Raw genomic sequence first — 20,531 nt, forward strand, 5'->3', positions numbered from 1 at the left:
ATGATAGATCGATAGATGATAGATCGGTAGATGATAGATTGATAGATCGGTAGATGATAGATCGATAGATTGATAGATCGATAGATGATAGATCGGTAGATGATAGATCGATAGATGATAGATAGATGATAGATCGGTAGATGATAGATCGATAGATTGATAGATCGGTAGATGATAGATGATAGATCGATAGATGATAGATCGGTAGATGATAGATCGATAGATGATAGATAGATGATAGATCGGTAGATGATAGATTGATAGATCGGTAGATGATAGATCGATAGATGATAGATCGATAGATGATAGATCGGTAGATGATAGATCGATAGATGATAGATAGAGAGAGTTGGATATGAGATAGATCGATAGATTACATTAGATAGATAGATAGATAGATAGATAGATAGATAGATATTCAGTTTGGCTTTATGTTTTATACTGAAATGGTCTTGAATAATATCTTGAAAAACTGAATACAAATGATATATCTAGAATGTGGACAAACGATAATTGTGTAAGCCGATAAGTAAATGTATAAGGTGTCTGTGAGTACGCATATAATGACTATAAGTTGTTTTCTGAGAGTGAAGGAGTTAACAAGACTCCCCCCCCCCCCCCCCCCCCCCCCCCCCCCAAGTCGTCCAGGAGACTTGGTTGCAGCAGGGGATGCTGGCAGGATGTTTAAGCTTTTTTTTTTCTATTTTCTTTAACTTCAACAGGATGACAAAAAAAAATACGTCAGAGGGGTTAGATTGTTTTGAAAGTTGTTTGTGATCTGGAAGCCGGTGGGAAAGTTCAGGCTTCCCCATTCGGAAGAGTCGGCTGAGTTCCTCTCCTTGTAGCGTGCAAGTTCCATTTTTAGCTTCATTCAGACGTAGACAGCAGCTTCTTCCTCTTCCTTTCCTTGTTTGTGACACTTTCTAAGGCAGTGCTTCCAGGTGGACAGAGTCATTTAGCAGTCAGTACCCTTCGCATACTTACAAGGAGCATGTGAGACAGTGAGAAGCCATCCCCACCATTAGTAGTAGCACAGGTAGGTAATACATCTCATGGCTCCTCAATATATGCTTAGTACAGATGTGTTGATTTCAAATAATCAGGAATTTATCGAATTTGCATCCTTTTTTATATTATTTTTAATTTATTGATGACTAATCGGTGTTTAGAAAAGCACACAATGAAGGACTATGTTAACTTAGATGGTCTTTTTCCACTTCTCCAGGCTGCCACACAAGAAACAAGAGTTACAAGTCTTGAATCACCCCCGTCCAGAGGGGACATAGCAGACCATGAAAATGGATGTGGAAGGAGCTGATATGACGCTTTGGCCAGAGGCCGAGTTTGAGGAAAAGTGCACATACATAGTGAAGGATCACCCATGGGACAGCAGCTCAGATGGAAGTAACGTTGTCCAAGCACAAGCTTCTCTCCCCAGGAACTTACTTTTTAATCACGCTCCAGGCTCTAAAGAGGTTAGTATATGTTACTTTATATTAACTTTCAAGAAACTTCTGAAAAGACTTGGGTTCCTGTAGAAAATTCCCTTTTATTGAATAGTTGGATCTATAGTTGGTGCTATGGTTTTCCCAAGTTTCTTGGCCTCGAATAGCTGTATTATGATTTGGCATCAAAGCCTTGTTTGTTTCCACTACATGAAAACTTTATTAGCACAAAGAATAGTGACCTCTTAAAATAACCTTTTAGTGATGAGGTATGAAGCCTAGAAGGAAACGTTGTCTGGTGTCACCCCAGGTGCCTTCATAGATTCCCGTCTACATTTTGAACCTTTTCTCATGTCACTTAGAGCGGTCTCAGCGGGTGCATTCTTTACGTTCTTGTTTTTATACGGGTGGCGAAGTGAGCAACGGCTGTTTAAATGTTTTATAGAAATGATCGTTAGGTGTACGGCTGAAATGATCAGCTGTGTTGTAATCTTAAACACCTTCCTTTGTGCTACTGCATTCCGCAGGTTTCCGGCAGAGCAGCTTCTTAGGATGTTGTCCTGCATGTACTGTAGCAGATCTAATAAAGACATAGCTTTAATATGATGTATTGCTACTAAAGCTGACATCATATTAACGCATATTTTTTTATACAGTCATAATATTTGACAGCTTTGCGTTTAGTGTTTCATAAATCAGTGCTTTCTAATATGATCTATTGCTCATACTGTCTCCTAATTCACACTGGGGTCACTGAATTGACATCAGTACGTATAGTATGTACATATGTTCACGTATAGTATATTCTGAATGCATAGTGGTCGAAAGGGCTATTGTGTATATATATATATATTTTTTTAAATATTATTTAAAGGCAACAATTTTTTGGACTATTTCACTTTAATACGTAAAAATATGAATCTAGCATATCTTGTTGATTCATGTCTATGTTCTATACTATATACTTAGTATGTTTGTATTCCTTATTATGGGATATGCTATCCCAGTGGATGGACGGCAGCATTATAAGACAATAGATTCTTGTTTTATTATGATTAGTGATATTATTTGCCTTTATTCCTTCCTCCCATATCTTTTGGATGTTTGTTAGGAGAAGGTGGGTTACTGTTTTTTGTCTCCTCTGCCGCTGGTTATCAGGCAGCACTCCATGGTTCAGAATAATGACAAAGATTGATTTTTTAAATTGGTAGAGAGGTCATTGATGCTTGTAAAGAAATGGAGTAAGCAAGGAGGGGTGAGATTAAGAATGGACTTGCTAAAAGCCCTCTGCTCCCTCTTCTGAAGTGTTTATAGAAAAGGCCTTGCCCCGGCAATGAATCATAAGGACCTCTGGGCCAGTTCCAGTGGCAGATTCATCCTAGTTTAGATTAGAAGTTATATAATGGATTTCTAAGCACTTAACAGAGCCACGCAAGTAGGGAGCGCGGACCAGGATTATTCTGTGTACAACTTTCAGATATTGTTTGAATGGGATTAGCAGCCAGGTAGTTTCTATCATGTTGCAGATCTGTGGCAGAATGGTAGACAGCCCAAATCATATCATTTGACAGCAATTAATATTGGGATATATTGCTTAATTCACAATAAAGGGGTTGATTTCAGATGTGTAAAGTGGTGTCTTAGATCCAGTCATCTAAGGATTGCTGTGTCAGTGAAACTTCATCACCAGATGTTTTTGTCTTGACTCTTTCAAGTAAGGGGGTTTTCAAGAATGTCTTCCATGTGTACTGCGCTTATCAGGACCACAGTATAAAAAGGGCTTACATGAAAGTGTTTGTGGGGACGTTTGAAACCAATCTGTTCATGAACTAAAAGTGGCAGGTGGGAATTGGTCAGACATCTGCCTGTAACATTATTCTTCATATTAAAACCATCTATAGAGGCTTGACCTACACTAATACAATATCCCATGATTATATTCATTTCTATTCTTTGTTTCTTTTGTCTGGAAGATAGTACGCTTTAACACTTGGCAAAATGTGCAGATTCTAGAACTCTATTTCTAATATGAGTAAACACCCGTAAATATGTCAAGTTTCAATACAAAAACACGTGACCGTATTCAGTTCACTGGATTTTTTTTCCTGTCTCTATCGCCCTCTGTTGACATAGGTGACAAATAGCCTTATTCTGTAGATTTCTTTTTCAGTACATTGGACAGAAATTACCCCAGTCCTGTAAAAATGTCCCTGACTAATCTGATATCTGCTAATAAACTATATTGCTGAATACTTAATATTTTAACCTGAAAGACTGTTTCTGACTAGATTTTGTTCCCTTTTTGGACAGGTGATCGGTGTTTTAAGCAAGGAGTATATTCCAAAAGGAACCCGTTTTGGACCATTTGTAGGAGAGGTCTACACAAACGATACCGTTCCCAAAAATACCAACAGAAAATACTTTTGGAGGGTGAGCTTCTAATTTATAATAAAGACATGTTTTTTTTTTTATAAAAAAAAATGTTTGATTGTTTCTTTTACTGTAGTTTTCCTTTTTCCCTTTAGTCCGCTTGTTATGTGTAATATACGCTACATCCGGACCACAGGGTTTGATAGTAATGTCTGCTAGGAAAAAGTATTTTTCATGTCGTGTAGAGAAAGAGAGGATGTTTGGGGTTGAGCAAACCCCTAAAGTGACATTATTTCTTGTAAGTGAACTGTGAGTCAGCACCCTCGCTGTGCTGTGTAATAGCACGCTTTTAGCTAGTTTCTTTCTCTGTAAACGTGTGCATTTGGTATGTTTTTCACTTAGCTTTTACTAGTTCAAGCCTTCTTTCTAATGAATACCAACAGTAGTCATTACCCTACAAAATAAAATGCCGCTTGAGAAACTTTAATGATATTCAGGGGATCTCATGCTGACTATCTAAACTCCGAACATTCATACACAATGGATATATTCCATCAGCTATTTCTAATCAATCAGTCTCGAGGACAATGCTTTGTGTACATACATGTATGTACATTTAGAAAGATGAATCTATTATTCTAGTGGAACATTCTGTTAAACAGACCAAAGCAAAAAGTCTGAAACCTCAGAGCGCAAGTATTTCAAAACTCCAGACAACTCTTAATATGCACTGCATTTTGGATCTTCTTTCTAAGAAAAACAGGAGCTCTTTGGGGTCTATTGACCAGAACACAAAGCATTGTGTGTTTTAGCATTAGTCTTTCCTGTAGTCTCACTTTCATAAGCGGAACAACATGTTAAAAGAAGCATAAAAAGTTTTGTCTCGTGGCATTTTTTTGTCTAATTATACAATCTTTACTCTCTATTGTATTTTTATTTTTAACCACGGATTGAGAAATTGACACCTCCCTCCCTGTCCTGTAAATACACTGGGCAAATCATCACAAGACAGTGCTTGTATAGCATTAGGAAAAGCGAGTGCCCTGGCAAAAAAAACGAGCGACAAGATTGGCCCTGTTCCAACAGTAGTCATTGTTTTGCCCGGTGAAGTTCACCTTTGCTCCACCCAGTGTTCTGACAAAATGACTACATTCCACGTATTTATATGATTAAGTGTTAGCCCTGTGAGATGGAGAGGAAATTTGGGATGGCCAGGGAAACTGCAAGTGCAAAAGCCTGTTTAGCTTGAAGTCATGTTAATGAGACTGAACTGACTCAGTACCTTTTAGTGTGTGCGTAATCCTAGATAAAGTTAGAACAATTAAATCATTGTGGCTATTAAAGGAAGGCAGGACGTTTATAGTATAATAACTGCGAGGACATTACTGCCATGCTTGTCTTTCTGTAACTCACATTCATAATACTTGATCATTTGTCATTCACCATTTCAATTGAAGTAAAGTTCAATGTTTGCCCCAGAGCAAGGATCTGAATATATTCCCTTACTGTTTCTAATATATTCTTGCTGTATTTCTAGATCTATTCAAATGGCGAATTTAACCATTTTATTGATGGCTATAATGAAGAAAACAGTAACTGGATGCGCTATGTAAATCCGGCACACTCCAATCAAGAACAGAATCTGGCAGCCTGCCAAAATGGCATGAGTATCTATTTCTACACCATCAAGCCTATTCCTGCCAATCAGGAACTACTTGTGTGGTACTGCCGGGACTTTGCCAATAGACTCGACTATCCTTCCTCTGGAGAGCTGGTGATGAATCTTAGTAAGTTGATTGAAGTATAAATGGAAGGATGCTTGGAATGTTTGTAGTACTGCCTGTACTATTTAGTGATGCAACCGATCATTAAATGGGCGCAACAGCCAAACAGTTTCTGACAGGGAACAGAATGACGTCTAGAACCTTTCTAATAATATCTCCTGATCTCATAGATATGGGCAGCCTGAAAATGTCCTGATCATTCTCTGAAACATGACAAACTATCTTATTCAGGAAATACTGTATTTTTGGATTTATTTTTTATTGTTATTATTTCAAATAACATTCTAAATAACATCACATTCAATATGTGGATCACTAAACTAGTTCATTTTTTTCACACATTAAACGACACCACATAAACCAGTGTTTTTCGCATGTATTTCTTTTTAAGCCAACCATTTGAAGAAATTTCTGTAGAATATGTTGTTCACTTCCTTTCAGATTTCATCTCTTTCCCTATGCGATATATCACTCCATCTCACATTTACTATAATTTTCTGGCTTTTTTTTTTAACATGTGGTTTATTTGAAGCTGTATATTGCAGTCTTAAGCTCACAGATTATTTTTTAAAGATATAGAGGAATATAAAGCTATATTTATGAACCTGTCCTTTTAGTGAACAGCTTTATATTTCTTGGTAAATCAGACATTTTACTTCGCAATTTCTATAGTTCTGGCTGGATTAAATAGGGTAACATTTGTATTAAAGCGGCAAGCTAAAGGTTTATTGCAAAGGTTTGCATGAAAGATGCATAAACTTAGCCTTTAAATACACAGTTGCCTCAGCACTGTGAGAGTTCTGCAGTCTATTCTCAAACACCAAAAACAAGACATGACAACTGTCTACTGATTGCAGATGCATTACGTGAAGCTCCTGGGCCTTCCACCTACCATGTGCCATTTATAATACAGGTGTCTACATTCGGGACTGCCACCCATGCACTCTATGTAATTACGCCCCTAGCCGAACGCTATTGACAGCTATTTCCCCTGATTCCCCCAATGATGGAAGAGGGATAAGCAACTGACAGACACCTCTAGCGCTGCTTATGTCACCATAGGTATGAGATTGTCAGCAGAGGGTATTTTACCTGGTTAGCTCTGAAAGCATGTAGGTCCTCTACTTTAGCCCACTTAGGGCGGGTTCACACATGGCGGAATTGCACTTAAATTCCGCTGCGGACACTCCGCAGCGTTAATCCGCAGCGGAGCCGTTTCTACATTGACTTTCACTTTAATTTAGCAGTGTTCGTTTACACGATGCGTACAATTCCGCTGCGGAGCATAGGCTGCGGAGCGGAATTTGGTGTCCGCAGCATGCTCTGTCTGTTGCGGAGCAGTGGCGGACTCATGGCGGAATTTCTCCATTGACTTCAATGGAGATTCAAAGTTCCGCAATGAAGTCCGCAGCTGTCATGCACATGTCATGTGTGCTGCGGATGCGTCTTGCTTTTTTTACTTGACATTTCTTCATTCTGGCTGGACCTATGTATTTCTAGGTCTACAGCCAGACTGAGGAAGTCAATGGGGCTCCCGTAATGACGGGAGCGTTGCTAGGAGACGTCAGTAAATAGTCACTGTCCAGGGTGCTGAAAGAGTTACGCGATCGGCAGTAACTGTTTCTGCACCCGGGACAGTGACTACCGATCCCAATATACATGTATCTGTAAAAAAAAATGAAGTTCGTACTTACCGAGAACTCCCTGTTTCTGTCTCCAGTCCGGCCTCCCAGGATGACGTTTCAGTGTAAGTGACGGCTGCAGCCAATCACAGGCCAAGCACAGGCTGCAGCGGTCACATGGACTGGCGCGTCATCCAGGGAGGTCGGGCTGGATGCCGAAGGAGGGACGCGTCATAAAGACAACGGGCGGTAAGTATGAATTTCTTTTACTTTCACTAGGGAAAGTGCTGTCCCTTCTCTCTATCCTGCACTGATAGGGAGAAGGGAAGCACTTTTCCCGCAGTCCGCAGCAGCTAGTCCGCATCAATTTTCTGCACATTTTGTGCAGATCCGCAGCCGTAATCCGCAACCCGGATTAGGTGCGGCATTGATGCGGACAGTTGCGGAGGAATTCCGCCATGTGTGGCCATGCCCTTAGTTTATTTTTTGCAGTTCTCTTTAAAAGCCACACATTTGAACTTTCTCTCTGTCATGCCAAGTGAAAGACAGATCAACATGATAAGCAGTATTTATTTTTAACAAGTGGTCTCAGTTTATCTTTTGTGAATGCCCTCAATCAATCCCTTATATCAACACATTTCTAGTGTCCTCAGGAACTTGTTCAGGAACTAGTACAAATGGCTCCAGCGGCATCCCGTAACTACATGCAAATTCTTACTCTTTATAACAATTGGTGTTTCCATAGAATGGTAATGTCGTTCAATAGAAAGGATTGGTAGGCCAAATATGTCTACAAGCTGATTGTAATTCTTATTACTATTAGGTAATGCAGCAATGCATTATTATATTTCTGTATCATTTTACAATTGTTTTTTTTTTTACCAATTTAGGTTATACTAACACTTTAAATATTTATCTTTTTTCAGAGCAAAGTTTGATCATCACAGAGGAACAAATTTCACGGAAAGAAATGACACTTCAAAAAAATACACCTAAGAAAGAGCACAGTGTTAAGGAGATTCTGAAAACCACGAATCATTCAAAACCCAAAGACATCCTTCTGAATACTATTGATGTTGTAACCCCTGACAAAGAAGCCATACAGCCACTTAAAAATTCCAGCCCTGACAGACCGATTTTCCCAAGAGTTGTGTATCCATTCCGCTCACACATTCATGAAGATTATTTAAAGGCCACAGTTGGGTATGGCTTTGAGAGACCAAATTATATGATGCATTCACCAATTCAGCCATCAACACCACCAAGTCCTTCAGCAAGAAGTAGCCCAGACCAGAGTTTTAAAAGCTCAAGTCCACACAGTAGCCCAGGATCTGCACTATCCCCTCACCAAACATCACAAGAGCACAGGGAATTGTACCCCTTTCTGAATAGACCATACAGCACTGAAGGACTGGCATCCTTTCCCAGTTATGCACCTCCTTCAAGCCATCTACCTCCAACCTTTATATCTTCATACTATCCTCCCTACCACAAGTTCTTATTACCGCCTCTTGGTCTCGGATGCAATAGCCTTAACACGCTAAATAACATCAATGCCATGAATAATTTCAATATTATCCCACGAATGTATCCATTTTACAGCAGTATGCTTGGAGGCGGCAGCCTCTCTCACCACATGCTAAACCCTGCAGCTATTCCTGGATCCCTCCCTCATGAAGGAGGACGCAGACTGCTACAGCCTGACCAGCCTCGAGACTTTCTCATTCCTGCACCCAATAGTGCCTTTTCCATCACAGGCGCTGCTGCTAGTATGAAAGATAAGCAGATCAGTCCAACAAGTGGATCCCCCACTGCTGGCACAGCAGCAAGTTCTGAGCATGTAATGCAACCTATATCTACCTCAGCAGTGATGACCACCAACAGTGACGAAGCCATCAATTTGATCAAAAACAAAAGGAACATGACTGGATATAAGACTCTTCCTTATCCGCTCAAAAAACAAAATGGGAAAATCAAATATGAGTGTAACATTTGCTCAAAGACCTTTGGACAACTGTCAAATCTTAAGGTAAGAGAATATACATATTTCTATAAGTTTTAGTGTATAAAAGGCACTTATGCCTTATTGCCATTTTCAATATAAGTAAATTAATAATTATTACCGTTATAGGTCCATCTACGAGTTCACAGTGGTGAGCGGCCATTCAAATGTCAGACTTGTAACAAAGGATTCACCCAGCTGGCACATCTACAAAAGCACTTTTTGGTACACACTGGGGAGAAACCTCATGAATGTCAGGTGTGTATATTAAAATATATGCAAATATTAGAATAAATCTATATAAATATTAGAAAGTGTAATTGTTTAAACATTATTACTATGGTAGAATGCATTTTTGTGGCTTTGCATACAATTAATGACCTAATTACATTTTTCTTTAGGTATGTCATAAGCGGTTCAGCAGCACAAGCAACCTAAAAACTCATCTACGACTGCACTCTGGAGAGAAGCCCTACCAATGCAAGCTCTGCCCAGCCAAGTTCACCCAATTTGTTCACCTCAAACTCCATAAACGTCTTCACACGCGGGAACGTCCACATAAATGTGTTCACTGCCACAAAAGTTACATTCACATGTGCAGTCTTCAAGTACACATGAAGGGAAACTGTCCAGTGTCTCCAAGACCTGGACTCACCAGAGAAGACCTGAGTGTCATCAATGAGGAGATTGAAAAATTTGACATCAGTGACAGTGCAGACAGACTAGATGAAAGTGACATGTCACCTGCAGCGGAGAAAGAAATAATGACTCTTCTCCAAAGAGAAATAGAAGGTGCAAGTATGAAGGTATCGGTGTCAAGGAGTATGGGAAATGGGTTAATTCCATCAGGGTGCAACTTTTATGAACAATCTGACTCTGTTATAAAGCTGCCTCATAGCTCTCCGCTATCTCTGTTACCAGTTAAGGTAAAAAAGGAAACCATAGACCAAATGGACTCTTAATGGACTCACGGAACAAGTGTTATTTATCGGAAGTTGAGGTAATTGCGGCCCATCCTTGTACATACTTAAAAAGAAGCAGCATAGTCTTAGCTTATGAAAGGTAGAATTCTTCTAGAAGACCAACCGAGAACTTCAAGAAGGAACTCCGAGATAAGCGTTTTCTCAGGGCAAGGAAAGAGGCAGGGATATGGGTATAGCCTACTCACTTAATATTATTATAATTATTATTGTTGTTATTAATGTTGTTAAAAAGACAATCATTTATTTCTAATTATGTGTCACTGAAAAGTACTTCATAATTTATTAAGCAATTTATCATTACAAAAGCAATAATTTGAAAATGTTTACAATGACAGGAAAAATCATTGTCATTTTGAATATATATATTTCTGTATATATTTTAATGTGGCCATTAATGTAGATCATTTCTGCAGTGTCTTTGTTTGTTTTTGGTTTTTTTAAGTTAAAAGAAAGCATTTTTCTTTATTTTTAAAACACATTAGCTCTCCATACCAATGATCAATATTTTGTTGCCAAAGCTGGACATGACATTATGGAATTGTATATTTATTTCACTGCAAGTAAATTGTAGTGTTGTACTTTTTTTTAAACTTTTTTTGAACACTCTTCCTTTTGAGAGCATCAGAAAACTGCACATGAGATGTTCTTGTAACAATGTCCTGCATGTTCTAAGTCTGTATTGCAAATTAACCGTACAGAATACTTGTTTCAATTTTCCAAACTGTATGATTTTGGTTAATACATATTTCTATACTGTGTTATGTAACGTTATCGGCAGAATAGACAAGTGCAGGATTGGCTACATCCTCATGGTCCAGTAGTAGACACGGGTAATAAGGTGTTTTTTTTCTGTTACTGGCACCCATCTCATTTATTTTTCTGTGAGTCATTTCCTTGAGTATTTTGTGTCTTGTACATTTATTTGTTGTGGTTAATTTAAGTGAAAAGGGCATTGCAAAGTTGTTCGACAATTTACCTCATTGACTGTGTCCAGTGGTGCAGAAAAAATTGCTGGCTGAACCAAAAGCTTTGTGACTTTCAAGGAGAAACCAAATATATGCAGTCTAAAAACTGCACTTACACTTTGTACTGTTGCTTTGCTTGCTGACTCCAAAGATATTGCAGTTGTACGGCTGGATATTGGGGTATGCACTCTGGTTTGGTTTACCTACTCTATCCTGAAATGGATATACTTCAAGCCATTTAACCCTTTCACTTAGTTACCACTCAGTGGTCCTTATCAAAGTTTACAAATGTCACTGGAGTTCCCCCTGCTGGTGACATAGTGACATCACTTTAAACAGATTCCCAGAGATATCCAGTCCTATAGTCTAGCATCCAAATGTGGCGAAGCACACCTTTAGCATGCATAAACCTAAGATGTACACAAAGCAGTGGCACTCATTTATAAACCATTTCTGGCATTGTATAGTCTGAAAAGGACTGATCCTTACTCCGTCCATTAATACAATGCCAAAATATCAAGCAAAGGTACCAAAAAAAAAAATACAGCTTTACTAGATTCTAGCTTGTTACACTGTACAAGCAAAAATCTGAAAAAATGTAGCAAGATCTAAAGTATTAATGTAATATATACCAAAGTATCACTACTGTCTCTGGACACACACACTTCCCTTACTTATTGCCAGTAGTGCTTTTCTGTATTCACTTCAAAGACTTAATGTTTGACTGTTTCAAAATGTTACTTTTTTTTAAAAATAGGATTTTATTACATGTGAATGTAGCAAACAGTGGTTTCTCGATTTTTGTTTCTTTTTTTTTCTAAGAGAAAATCTGACCAAAGTTAACAGGCTTTTTACTTTGCTAGAACAACAAATTTCTTATGTTTACATTTGGGTTTACATTGTTATTTATGTGCAAATTGTCAAAAGATGTAAATTAAAACTAAATGTGCGTTTCTTTATACATTTGGCTTGTTTTGTCTTATTTCTAGAGGGGCATAGAACAGAGTATAACATTTGGTCACCCAGCATAATGGGTTTTTAGCCTTCTAAAACAATGTTGTAAAATACTAAGTACATGTGAGAGGATTCATGTAAGTAAAAAGCCAATGGTACAAATATGAATCCTGATATATTATAAACACATCTGTGAAGAAACAGACCCATTCACATCACACAAACCTCTTTTTAAGCATTGTTATAGAGAGCATTTCTAGACCATCTGTTGTCCTTATGTTCTACTCTCTTTCACCCCAAAGATGGTTTATGTCCCTAGTGCCAAAAAAAATCCACAGGAGAAAACCAGTGTGTATATATATATATATATATATATATATATATATATATATATATATATATATATATATATATATATATATATATATTGTGATAACTTGGGGCAAGTTATCTCACAGGATCGTCATCTCCAGGGTCAAGATGGTTGGCACACTAGAAAATTTTCACTCCCACACAGTGGACTCGGTTTGAAACTGGCCGCAACCAGCTTTATTGTCTTCATACATGAAAAGCAGTTTTACAAAACCGCACAAAATAAACCCTAGGCCGTCCAGCCTCTAACTAAACATATAGCTTTCCTAGCTATGAGGGTGAAAGGCATACTGCCCAGCACCTCACAACAGGCTGGCAATGCCCGTCTTCCTCTGACTGGGAGCCCTATGTGAATAGATCACACCATTTTTAAAGGAACCCTCTCAGCTGGCAGCTAATGAGATTCCTACGGCTATGTTCACACGGAGTATTTTGCCGAGTTTTTTGACGCGGAAACCGCGTCACAAAACTCGTAAAAACGGCCCGAAGATGCCTCCCATTGATTTCAATGGGAGGCGTCGGCGTCTTGTTCCCGCGAGCAGTAAAACTGCCTCGCGGGAAAAAGAAGCGACATGCCCTATCTTCGGGCGTTTCCGCCTCTGACCTCCCATTGACTTCAATGGGAGGCAGAGAAAGCGTATTTCGCGAAAAACTCAGGGAAAATCGGCGTGCAGGGAGAGGAAAATCTGCCTCAAACTTCCAAACTGAATTTTGAGGCAGATATTCCTGCTGCAAAAATACTCCGTGTGAACATAGCCTAAGACAGCCCAAACCCTGGATTGACCTAAGACAGAGTGGAACTTCTCTTCCACTCCAGCAACCCATAGCTTTTCCAGGTTTTATACACTAAGGCGGGATTCACACGACCGGGTCCCGCCCGAGCCCAAGTAAATCGGCCATTTTTCCCGGCTGGTTTGCATTATTTTTGCATCCGGGCCGGGCAGATCTGGACAGTGACATCAGCGGCAACTCCTGAAGGGGAATCCCCATGTGTTCGGGGATTCCGCTTCAGGAGTTTCCCCTAATGTCACTGCCCAGATATGGACAGAGACATCAAGCGCTCTTTCCAGGAGCGGAATCCCCGAACACACGGGGATTCCGCTCCTTCAGGGAGCTAAAATGGAGCTAGCACATAGCAGAGCGGGGAGATACCTCCCTGCTCTGCTATAGTGGCGTCGCTACAGTAGTAGTAGCCGCAGCAGCTGCTAGCGGCGCCATGGAAGGTGTCGCCGGGCCAGGGCGCTTTTAAAACAAGCAGGGGAAGGGAGCCAGCGCAGTGCTTCCTCCACCTGCTGTACACCCCGGCCCTGCCACACAGTCTACAGCCATTCGTCCGAATGGCATAAACTCCTCCTCACATGCACTCTGCGCTGTGAGGAGGAGGAGATAGAGTGCAAGAGACGGAAAACCCGGCCATCACTCGGGACACATTCCGGTGATGGCCGTGTATTACCCGGCCCCATAGACTTCTATGGGAGCCGGGTACCCGGCCGAAAATAGAGCATGTCCTATTTTTTGACGGCCGGTTTTCCCGGCCGTCAAAAAATCGGGCGTGTGAATAGCCCCATTAGGGGTCTATTATTCCTAATGCAGCCGGGTGCCGGCCGATTTATGAACGGCCGGCACCCGGCCGGGAAACCCTGTCGTGTGAATGAGGCCTTAGGAGAAAAGGACACTTTCTCTTGTAGCATTCCTTTTGATTATTACATTCTGGGCCCAAATCATGCCCCTTAGTAGCCACACTGCTACAATATATATATATATATATATATATATATATATATATGGACAAAAGTATTTCGGACACATGCGCAGTAGTGCCGATTACAACGGCGGACATATAGTTTATACTGTGCATGCCCTGACTAAGATGCAGGAACGTGTTCACTACACTACGGGACTCGCCGAGTATTCTGCCTGGCCCATGTCAATCACATCCAGCAGGGGGGGATGGGGAGTTGAACAGGGAAATGACGCGCTAGCATTTTGGTGCAAAGTAGACACCCTCGTTGCACCGAAATGCTAATTTGCATAAACTTAATAAAAGTGTTTTTAATGCAAAGCAGGCACCCTGGGGAACAAGGGAAACACATTTTAAATCAGATTAGCATGAACTATATTAGCATACTGCTAGTTCAAAACTAAGTTCTGGTGACAGACACCCTTTAAATTATTAGTGGTTTCCCATCCCTTGGTTGAACTTGATGGACATGTGTCTTTTTTTCAACCGTACGAACTATGTAACTATGTTTCCAGGGAAAAAAATCTGCTGTGCGTAAATATAAACAACCTGTCTCTGTTGGTTAACCCCTTAAAGTCCAAGCCATTTTTTCGTTTTATTATTTTCACTCGCCGTCTTCCTAGATCCATGTTGTTTTTTTTTTACGTCAATAGAGTGGTGTGTGAAGGATTACTTTTTGTGGGAGGAGTTGTGGTTTTTATCGGCACCATTTAAAGTACCATATAATGGGTGAATTGGAAAAAACTGTTTCCTCCATGGTTTTTTGGGTTTAGTTTACGTACATATTTATCTTATCTTATGGTAAAAGTAGATTTAACCCCTTAACGACATCCAACATATGGGTACGTCGCTTCGTTAAGGACTTAACGCAACACAACGTATGGGTACGTAGTGTTGCTGTGCGGGCTCAGAAGCAATTGCAATTTTCACTGTGCACCATACGCTGTGCAATAATTTCTCATGAAAAAAAACCTGTAGGGTCAAAATGCTCACTACACCCCTTAAAATGTCTTAAGGGGTGTAGTTTCCAAAATAGGTGTCACTACTGGGGGTTTGTTTTACTATTTGACCTCAGAGCCCTGCAATTGTGGGCCAATGGTGAAAATGATCTAAATAGACCTCAAATGTGCATGGTGCTCTTCACTTCTGAGTCCTGTCAAATGTCCAGGCAAATGATAAATGCCTTGAGGGGTGTAGTTTCTAAAATGGGGTCACTTCTTGGGGGCTACCCCTGTACTTTGGTACCTTTTAGGGTTTTGCAAATGCAACATGGCGTCCAAAAACCAAGCAAGCAATATCTGCATGCCAAATAGCGCTCCTGCCTTTCTGACCCCTGCCGTGTGTCCAAACAGTAGTTTATGACCCCATATGGGGTATTGCCGTAATCGGGAGAAATTGTTATTTAAATGTTAGGGTGCTTTTTCTCCTTTATTTCTTGTAAAAATTGAAAATGTCCACGTTTTATCAGAAGAAAAGTAATTTTTAATTCCACCGCATGATTCCACTAAATTCAGCAAAAAAACTGTGCAGTCAAAATGCTCACTATACCCCTCGATAAATTCCTTCAGGGGTGTAGTTTCCCAAATGGGGTCACTTTTGGGTGGTTTCCACTGTTTTGTCCAGTCAGGGCCTTTGCAAATGTGACATGGCAGCCGAAAACCAATCCAGCTAAATTTGTGCTCCAAAGGCCAAATGGTTTTCCTTCCCTTCTGAGCCCTGCCGTGGGTCCAAACAGCAGTTTATTACCACATCTGGGGTATTTGATTACCCAGGAGAAACTGCTCTACAAATGTTGGGGCGCTTTTTCTGCTTTAGTTCTTGCGGAAATGAAAAAAAATTAGCTAAACATACATTAGATTGAAAAAAATGTAGATTTTCATTTTCACGGCCTACTTCCAATAATTTCTGCAAAAAACCTGTGGGGTCAAAATGCTAACTATACCCTTAGATAAGTTCCTTAAGGGGTGTAGTTTCCTAAATGGGATTACATTTGGGGTGTTCCACTGTTTTGGCATCAAAAGAGCTCTTCAAACCTGACATGGTGCTTAAAATTTATTCTAATAAAAACGAGGCCCCTAAATCCACTAGGTGCTCCTTTGGTTCTGAGGCCAGTGTTTCAGTCCACTAGCACTCTAGGGCCACATGTGAGATATTTCTAAAAACTGCAGAACCTGGGCAATAAATATTGAGTAACATTTCTTTGGTAAAACCTTCTGTGTTACAGAAAAAAATGGATTAAAGCTGATTCTCTGCAAAAAAAATGAAATTTGTAAATTTCACCTCCACTTCCTGTGAAGCACCTAAAGGGTTAAGAAACTTTCTAAAAGCTGTTTTAAATACTTTGAGTGTTTAGGTTTTTAAAATGGGGTGATTTATGGGGGGGTTCTAATATATAAGGCCCTCAAAGTCACTTTAGGACTGAACTTGTCCCTAAAAAAATAGCCTTTTGAAATTTTCATGAAATTGTGAGGAATTGCTTCTAAAGTTCTAAGCCTTGTAACGTCCTTGAAAAAGAAAAGAATGTTTAAAAAATGACGCCAACATAATGTAGATATATGGGAAATGTTAACTAGTAACTATTTTGTGTGGTATAACTATCTATCTTACAATCAGATACATTTAAATTTAGAAAATGCAATTTTTTTTTTTTTACAAATAAACACTGAATGTATCGACCAAATTTTACCACTAACTTACAGTCCAATGTGTCATGAGAAAACAGTCTCAGAATCGCTTGGATAGGTGAAATAATTCCGGAGTTATTACCACATATAGTGACACATTTCCGTTTTGAAAAAATAGCCTGGTCCATAAGGCGAAAACAGGCTCTGTCCTTAAGGGGTTAACATCCTTAAAATAAGGTAAATATATACAGCCCCAGAACCAAGCTCAGTACATAAATATACAGCCCCAGAACCAAGCTCAGTACATATATACAGTGCCAGAACCAAGCTCAATACACAAATATACAGCAACATAACCAAGATCAGTACATATATATACAGCCTCCGAACCAAGCTCAGTACATATATACAATGCCAGAACCAAGCTCATTACATATATACAACACCGGAACAAACCTCAGTACATATATACAGCACCAGCATAAATACAGCTCAGTACAGAGATCATTTGCAAATTCAGTTTAACCCCTGCCATATAAGTTTGTAAGACATAAAATGACAGCTCCCAGTATTGCCTGAACAATGGTTAGGATATGCTGGGGGTTATTTCCAAAAAAGAATGCTAGCATCTGTCACCTCGCTACTACAGTACTGATTAGTCACAGGGAGAATAAACTGTGAGTGACTCACAGTTTACGCCTCAGATTATTTTTCGTTCTTTTTCTCTTTTCTTCTCCATCTGGTCCAGACCTCTATGATGACTTCTCCCGGTCACAGCCCATTTCTGCAGTTTGCTGCTAAGATGTATTCGGCTCCTCACTTTTCCAATATTTTCGCACCTACAAACGAAGATAAAATTCTCATGGTGCCACACTCTATGCCCCTGAATGTAATAACATAACACACTGCACCCCTATATATAATAGCACCATTCTCAGTCCCGATGAAGTAAGTTGTGTCAAACACTGTAAATTAAAACACCACAAGCTAATACTAATTAACTAATAATGTCCCCTGTAAATAGCGCCAGTCACAACGCCCCCTGTACATAGCGCCAGTCACAATGCCCCCTGTAGATAGCACCAATCACAATGCCCTCTGTGGATTCTCACCTGTCCCCATTCCTGCGCCGTACTCAGCGACACAGTACTGGTCAGACACCAGGGAGCGTCATCCGTGGAAAGGCGCAGTTGGCTTGATGATGTCATCGCATCATTGTTAAAGCGCCGAATGGCGAGGCAGGAACTAATAGTTCCTGTCTCGCCAACGCTATAGTAATCAATTGTATCCGCGTCCTAAGGACACGGATACAATTGGGTGAGAGGTCCTGTTTCACCCCGATTCTCTGGACCAGCTGTAATTTTAACAACCGGTTCTGGAGAATCGGGACAAACTGGGCCAGATTGCCCTCATTAAAATCCGCCTCTGAGTGCATGGCCAGGTGCTTGATTTTTTACACTTGTGGCAATGGGATTGAATGAAAATCAAAGATTAAGAGGGGTGTCCCAATACTTTGTCCATATAATATATACATATATATATATATATATATATATATATATATATATATATGCACACACAATTTTAAAGGTGTAATGTGGGGACCAGAAGTCTAGTAGGACAGTCTTTCTTCATGATGACAGGACTCTTTCCGTCATGTGACCGGCCACTCTGTACTCTATGTACAAGCAGTAGCAGTAGTAGCCAGTCACACGAAGAAGAGTCGTGTCGTGATGAAGTAAGTCTGTGCAACTAGACTTCTGCTCCCCCCGCCAGCGCTATAAAAATCTATTAAAATCTCATAATCAGCATGACAGAGTACCGCAATGTATATTAGCGAGTGTACTCACATACTGCAATGAGTACAATGCTAATGCTTTTCAGTCCCCACATAACCCCTTTAAGCCTTCTTCTACAATATTCTTGGAAATTGTAATCTATTTTCCCAAAAGCATGCCTTTTGTGAGGTTGAATACCTAGAAACCATATTAATAATCCATATTTAAAGGGGTTGTCTGGGCACGGACAACTGATTAACTATCCACAGGATAGGTCATCAGTATATGATCGGTTGGGGTTTGACACCCGGACCCCGAACTGATCAGCTGCTCCGGTAGCCTCTGGCCACCGGATGTCCATGCCGGAAGCAGATGGCTCCAGTCCAGAATAGCGGCCAAGCTGCAGTACTGTAGTTTTGCACCTATTTAAGTGAATAGAAGCAGAGATGCAGTTCTACAGCATGGCTGCTATGCAGCGTACGGAGCCGTCTGTTTGCGGCTCTGAACTCTCCATACACTGCATAACATCAAGTTTAACATTTCCCAGACCTATCTGTTTGAGGGAGGCAAAACAACCCATTTCCATCCAATTGTAGGCAATTTTGACTCACAGGGGGGGGGGGGGGGGGAGAGAAAAATTTTTTCCCACACGCCAGTTATATTCATTTTCCTGGATTCATCAAACATAACTTATCACAATATTACTTATAACCCTTAATACGATCTGTCATTAGATAAATATCTAGCACTTTTGTTATATGCTGCTATAATATATCAAGGGAGAGCATTTCAAAGTTTGACTGCTTTAACTGTAAAGCACCCTTTCCTATTTTAACGTTTAAAACGCCTTTCTGCCACACGTAAATAATGTGCCCTGGACCCTTTTACAGGTAATGTAATGTATAAATAATTGCCCACTTGCATTAACCTAGTATATATTGCCACATAAGGATTAATCTAGTTGCCAGCCTTTGAACCCTCTCCAGCTCTCCTACACCCTTTTTACAATGTGAAGTTCATTAACTAAACCCCATGTTCAATATGGAATATAGGAATTTATAGAGGGGCAATACTCCTTTTAAATCATGTGGGTGTTTTATCTCTTTTTATACACCCCAAAATCATGTTTGCTTTCACAGCTGCTGCTTGACATTGAGTAGTATTGCTGCTTAGCTTACTTGTAACCATTGTACCTAAGTCCTTCTCCTGCTCTGTTATCCCCAGTAGTATTCTATTTAATGTAAACATAGCCACACTATTACTGCAGCCTAGATGCAATAAACTAACATTAATCATCAGTTAGTCAATATCCGGCTCATTTTTTTTTAAATGAAAATGCTTTTTTCACAATCAGTCGTCATCAAACATACTTATCACTGCGACGCAGCGCAGGCCAAGAAGCAGTAAATAATAACAATTGCCAAACATAGCATGACAGTATGACACACAGTACAGGCTAACCTAGACTATACATCACACCACAACGCTACACTAACATTCTTCCATTCACTAATATCAAAACAGTTCATAAGGTGCCAGGCCACATGGATTGCCCCAACAGTGCGGATTCCAGGAAATAATCCATAAAGTACAGAGTAGTACGACAGGCTGTTCCTGTAAACTATCCTTGAGTTCATGTTCCAAGACTTTCAACAGGCCCTGTGCAAAGGGGCACTCCCTGAAAATGTGCAAAGATGTTTCCTTCGTAAAGGGGCACCTGGGGCAGTACTGGGTCTTGCACAGGTTGCGGGCATGCATGAATGACCTATGGCCATCCATGAAATGTCCTTGTGCCCGTTGACCTGCCGGATGACACATTAGTCCAAAGTCTCTAACGTGTCCGCATGAAGCCCTGGAACAGACTCCGCCAAGTCCTTTGCTCTGATGTATA

At 40.1% G+C, this 20,531-nt stretch overlaps 1 protein-coding gene across 3 annotated transcripts in view; it reads left to right on the forward strand.

The window, feature by feature from the left end:
* The window catches only part of PRDM1 (PR/SET domain 1), a 13,582-nt gene extending 1,547 nt beyond the window's left edge, over positions 1–12,035 (forward strand). For 2 of the 3 annotated variants that reach the window (XM_075862222.1, XM_075862221.1), the window contains exons 2-7: positions 1,226–1,475; positions 3,756–3,875; positions 5,353–5,602; positions 8,148–9,250; positions 9,353–9,481; positions 9,625–12,035. In XM_075862222.1, coding sequence (XP_075718337.1) covers positions 1,293–1,475; positions 3,756–3,875; positions 5,353–5,602; positions 8,148–9,250; positions 9,353–9,481; positions 9,625–10,185 — 2,346 coding nt within the window. In that variant the 5' untranslated portion in view covers positions 1,226–1,292 and the 3' untranslated portion in view covers positions 10,186–12,035. Of the gene's footprint in view, positions 1–727; positions 1,037–1,225; positions 1,476–3,755; positions 3,876–5,352; positions 5,603–8,147; positions 9,251–9,352; positions 9,482–9,624 lie in introns of those variants that run through there. The other variant, XM_075862224.1, reaches the window with a different exon arrangement.
* Positions 12,036–20,531: the final 8,496 nt, after the last annotated feature.

This window comes from Rhinoderma darwinii, chromosome 4, assembly GCF_050947455.1.
Source record: "Rhinoderma darwinii isolate aRhiDar2 chromosome 4, aRhiDar2.hap1, whole genome shotgun sequence".
Lineage (NCBI taxonomy): Eukaryota > Metazoa > Chordata > Amphibia > Anura > Rhinodermatidae > Rhinoderma > Rhinoderma darwinii.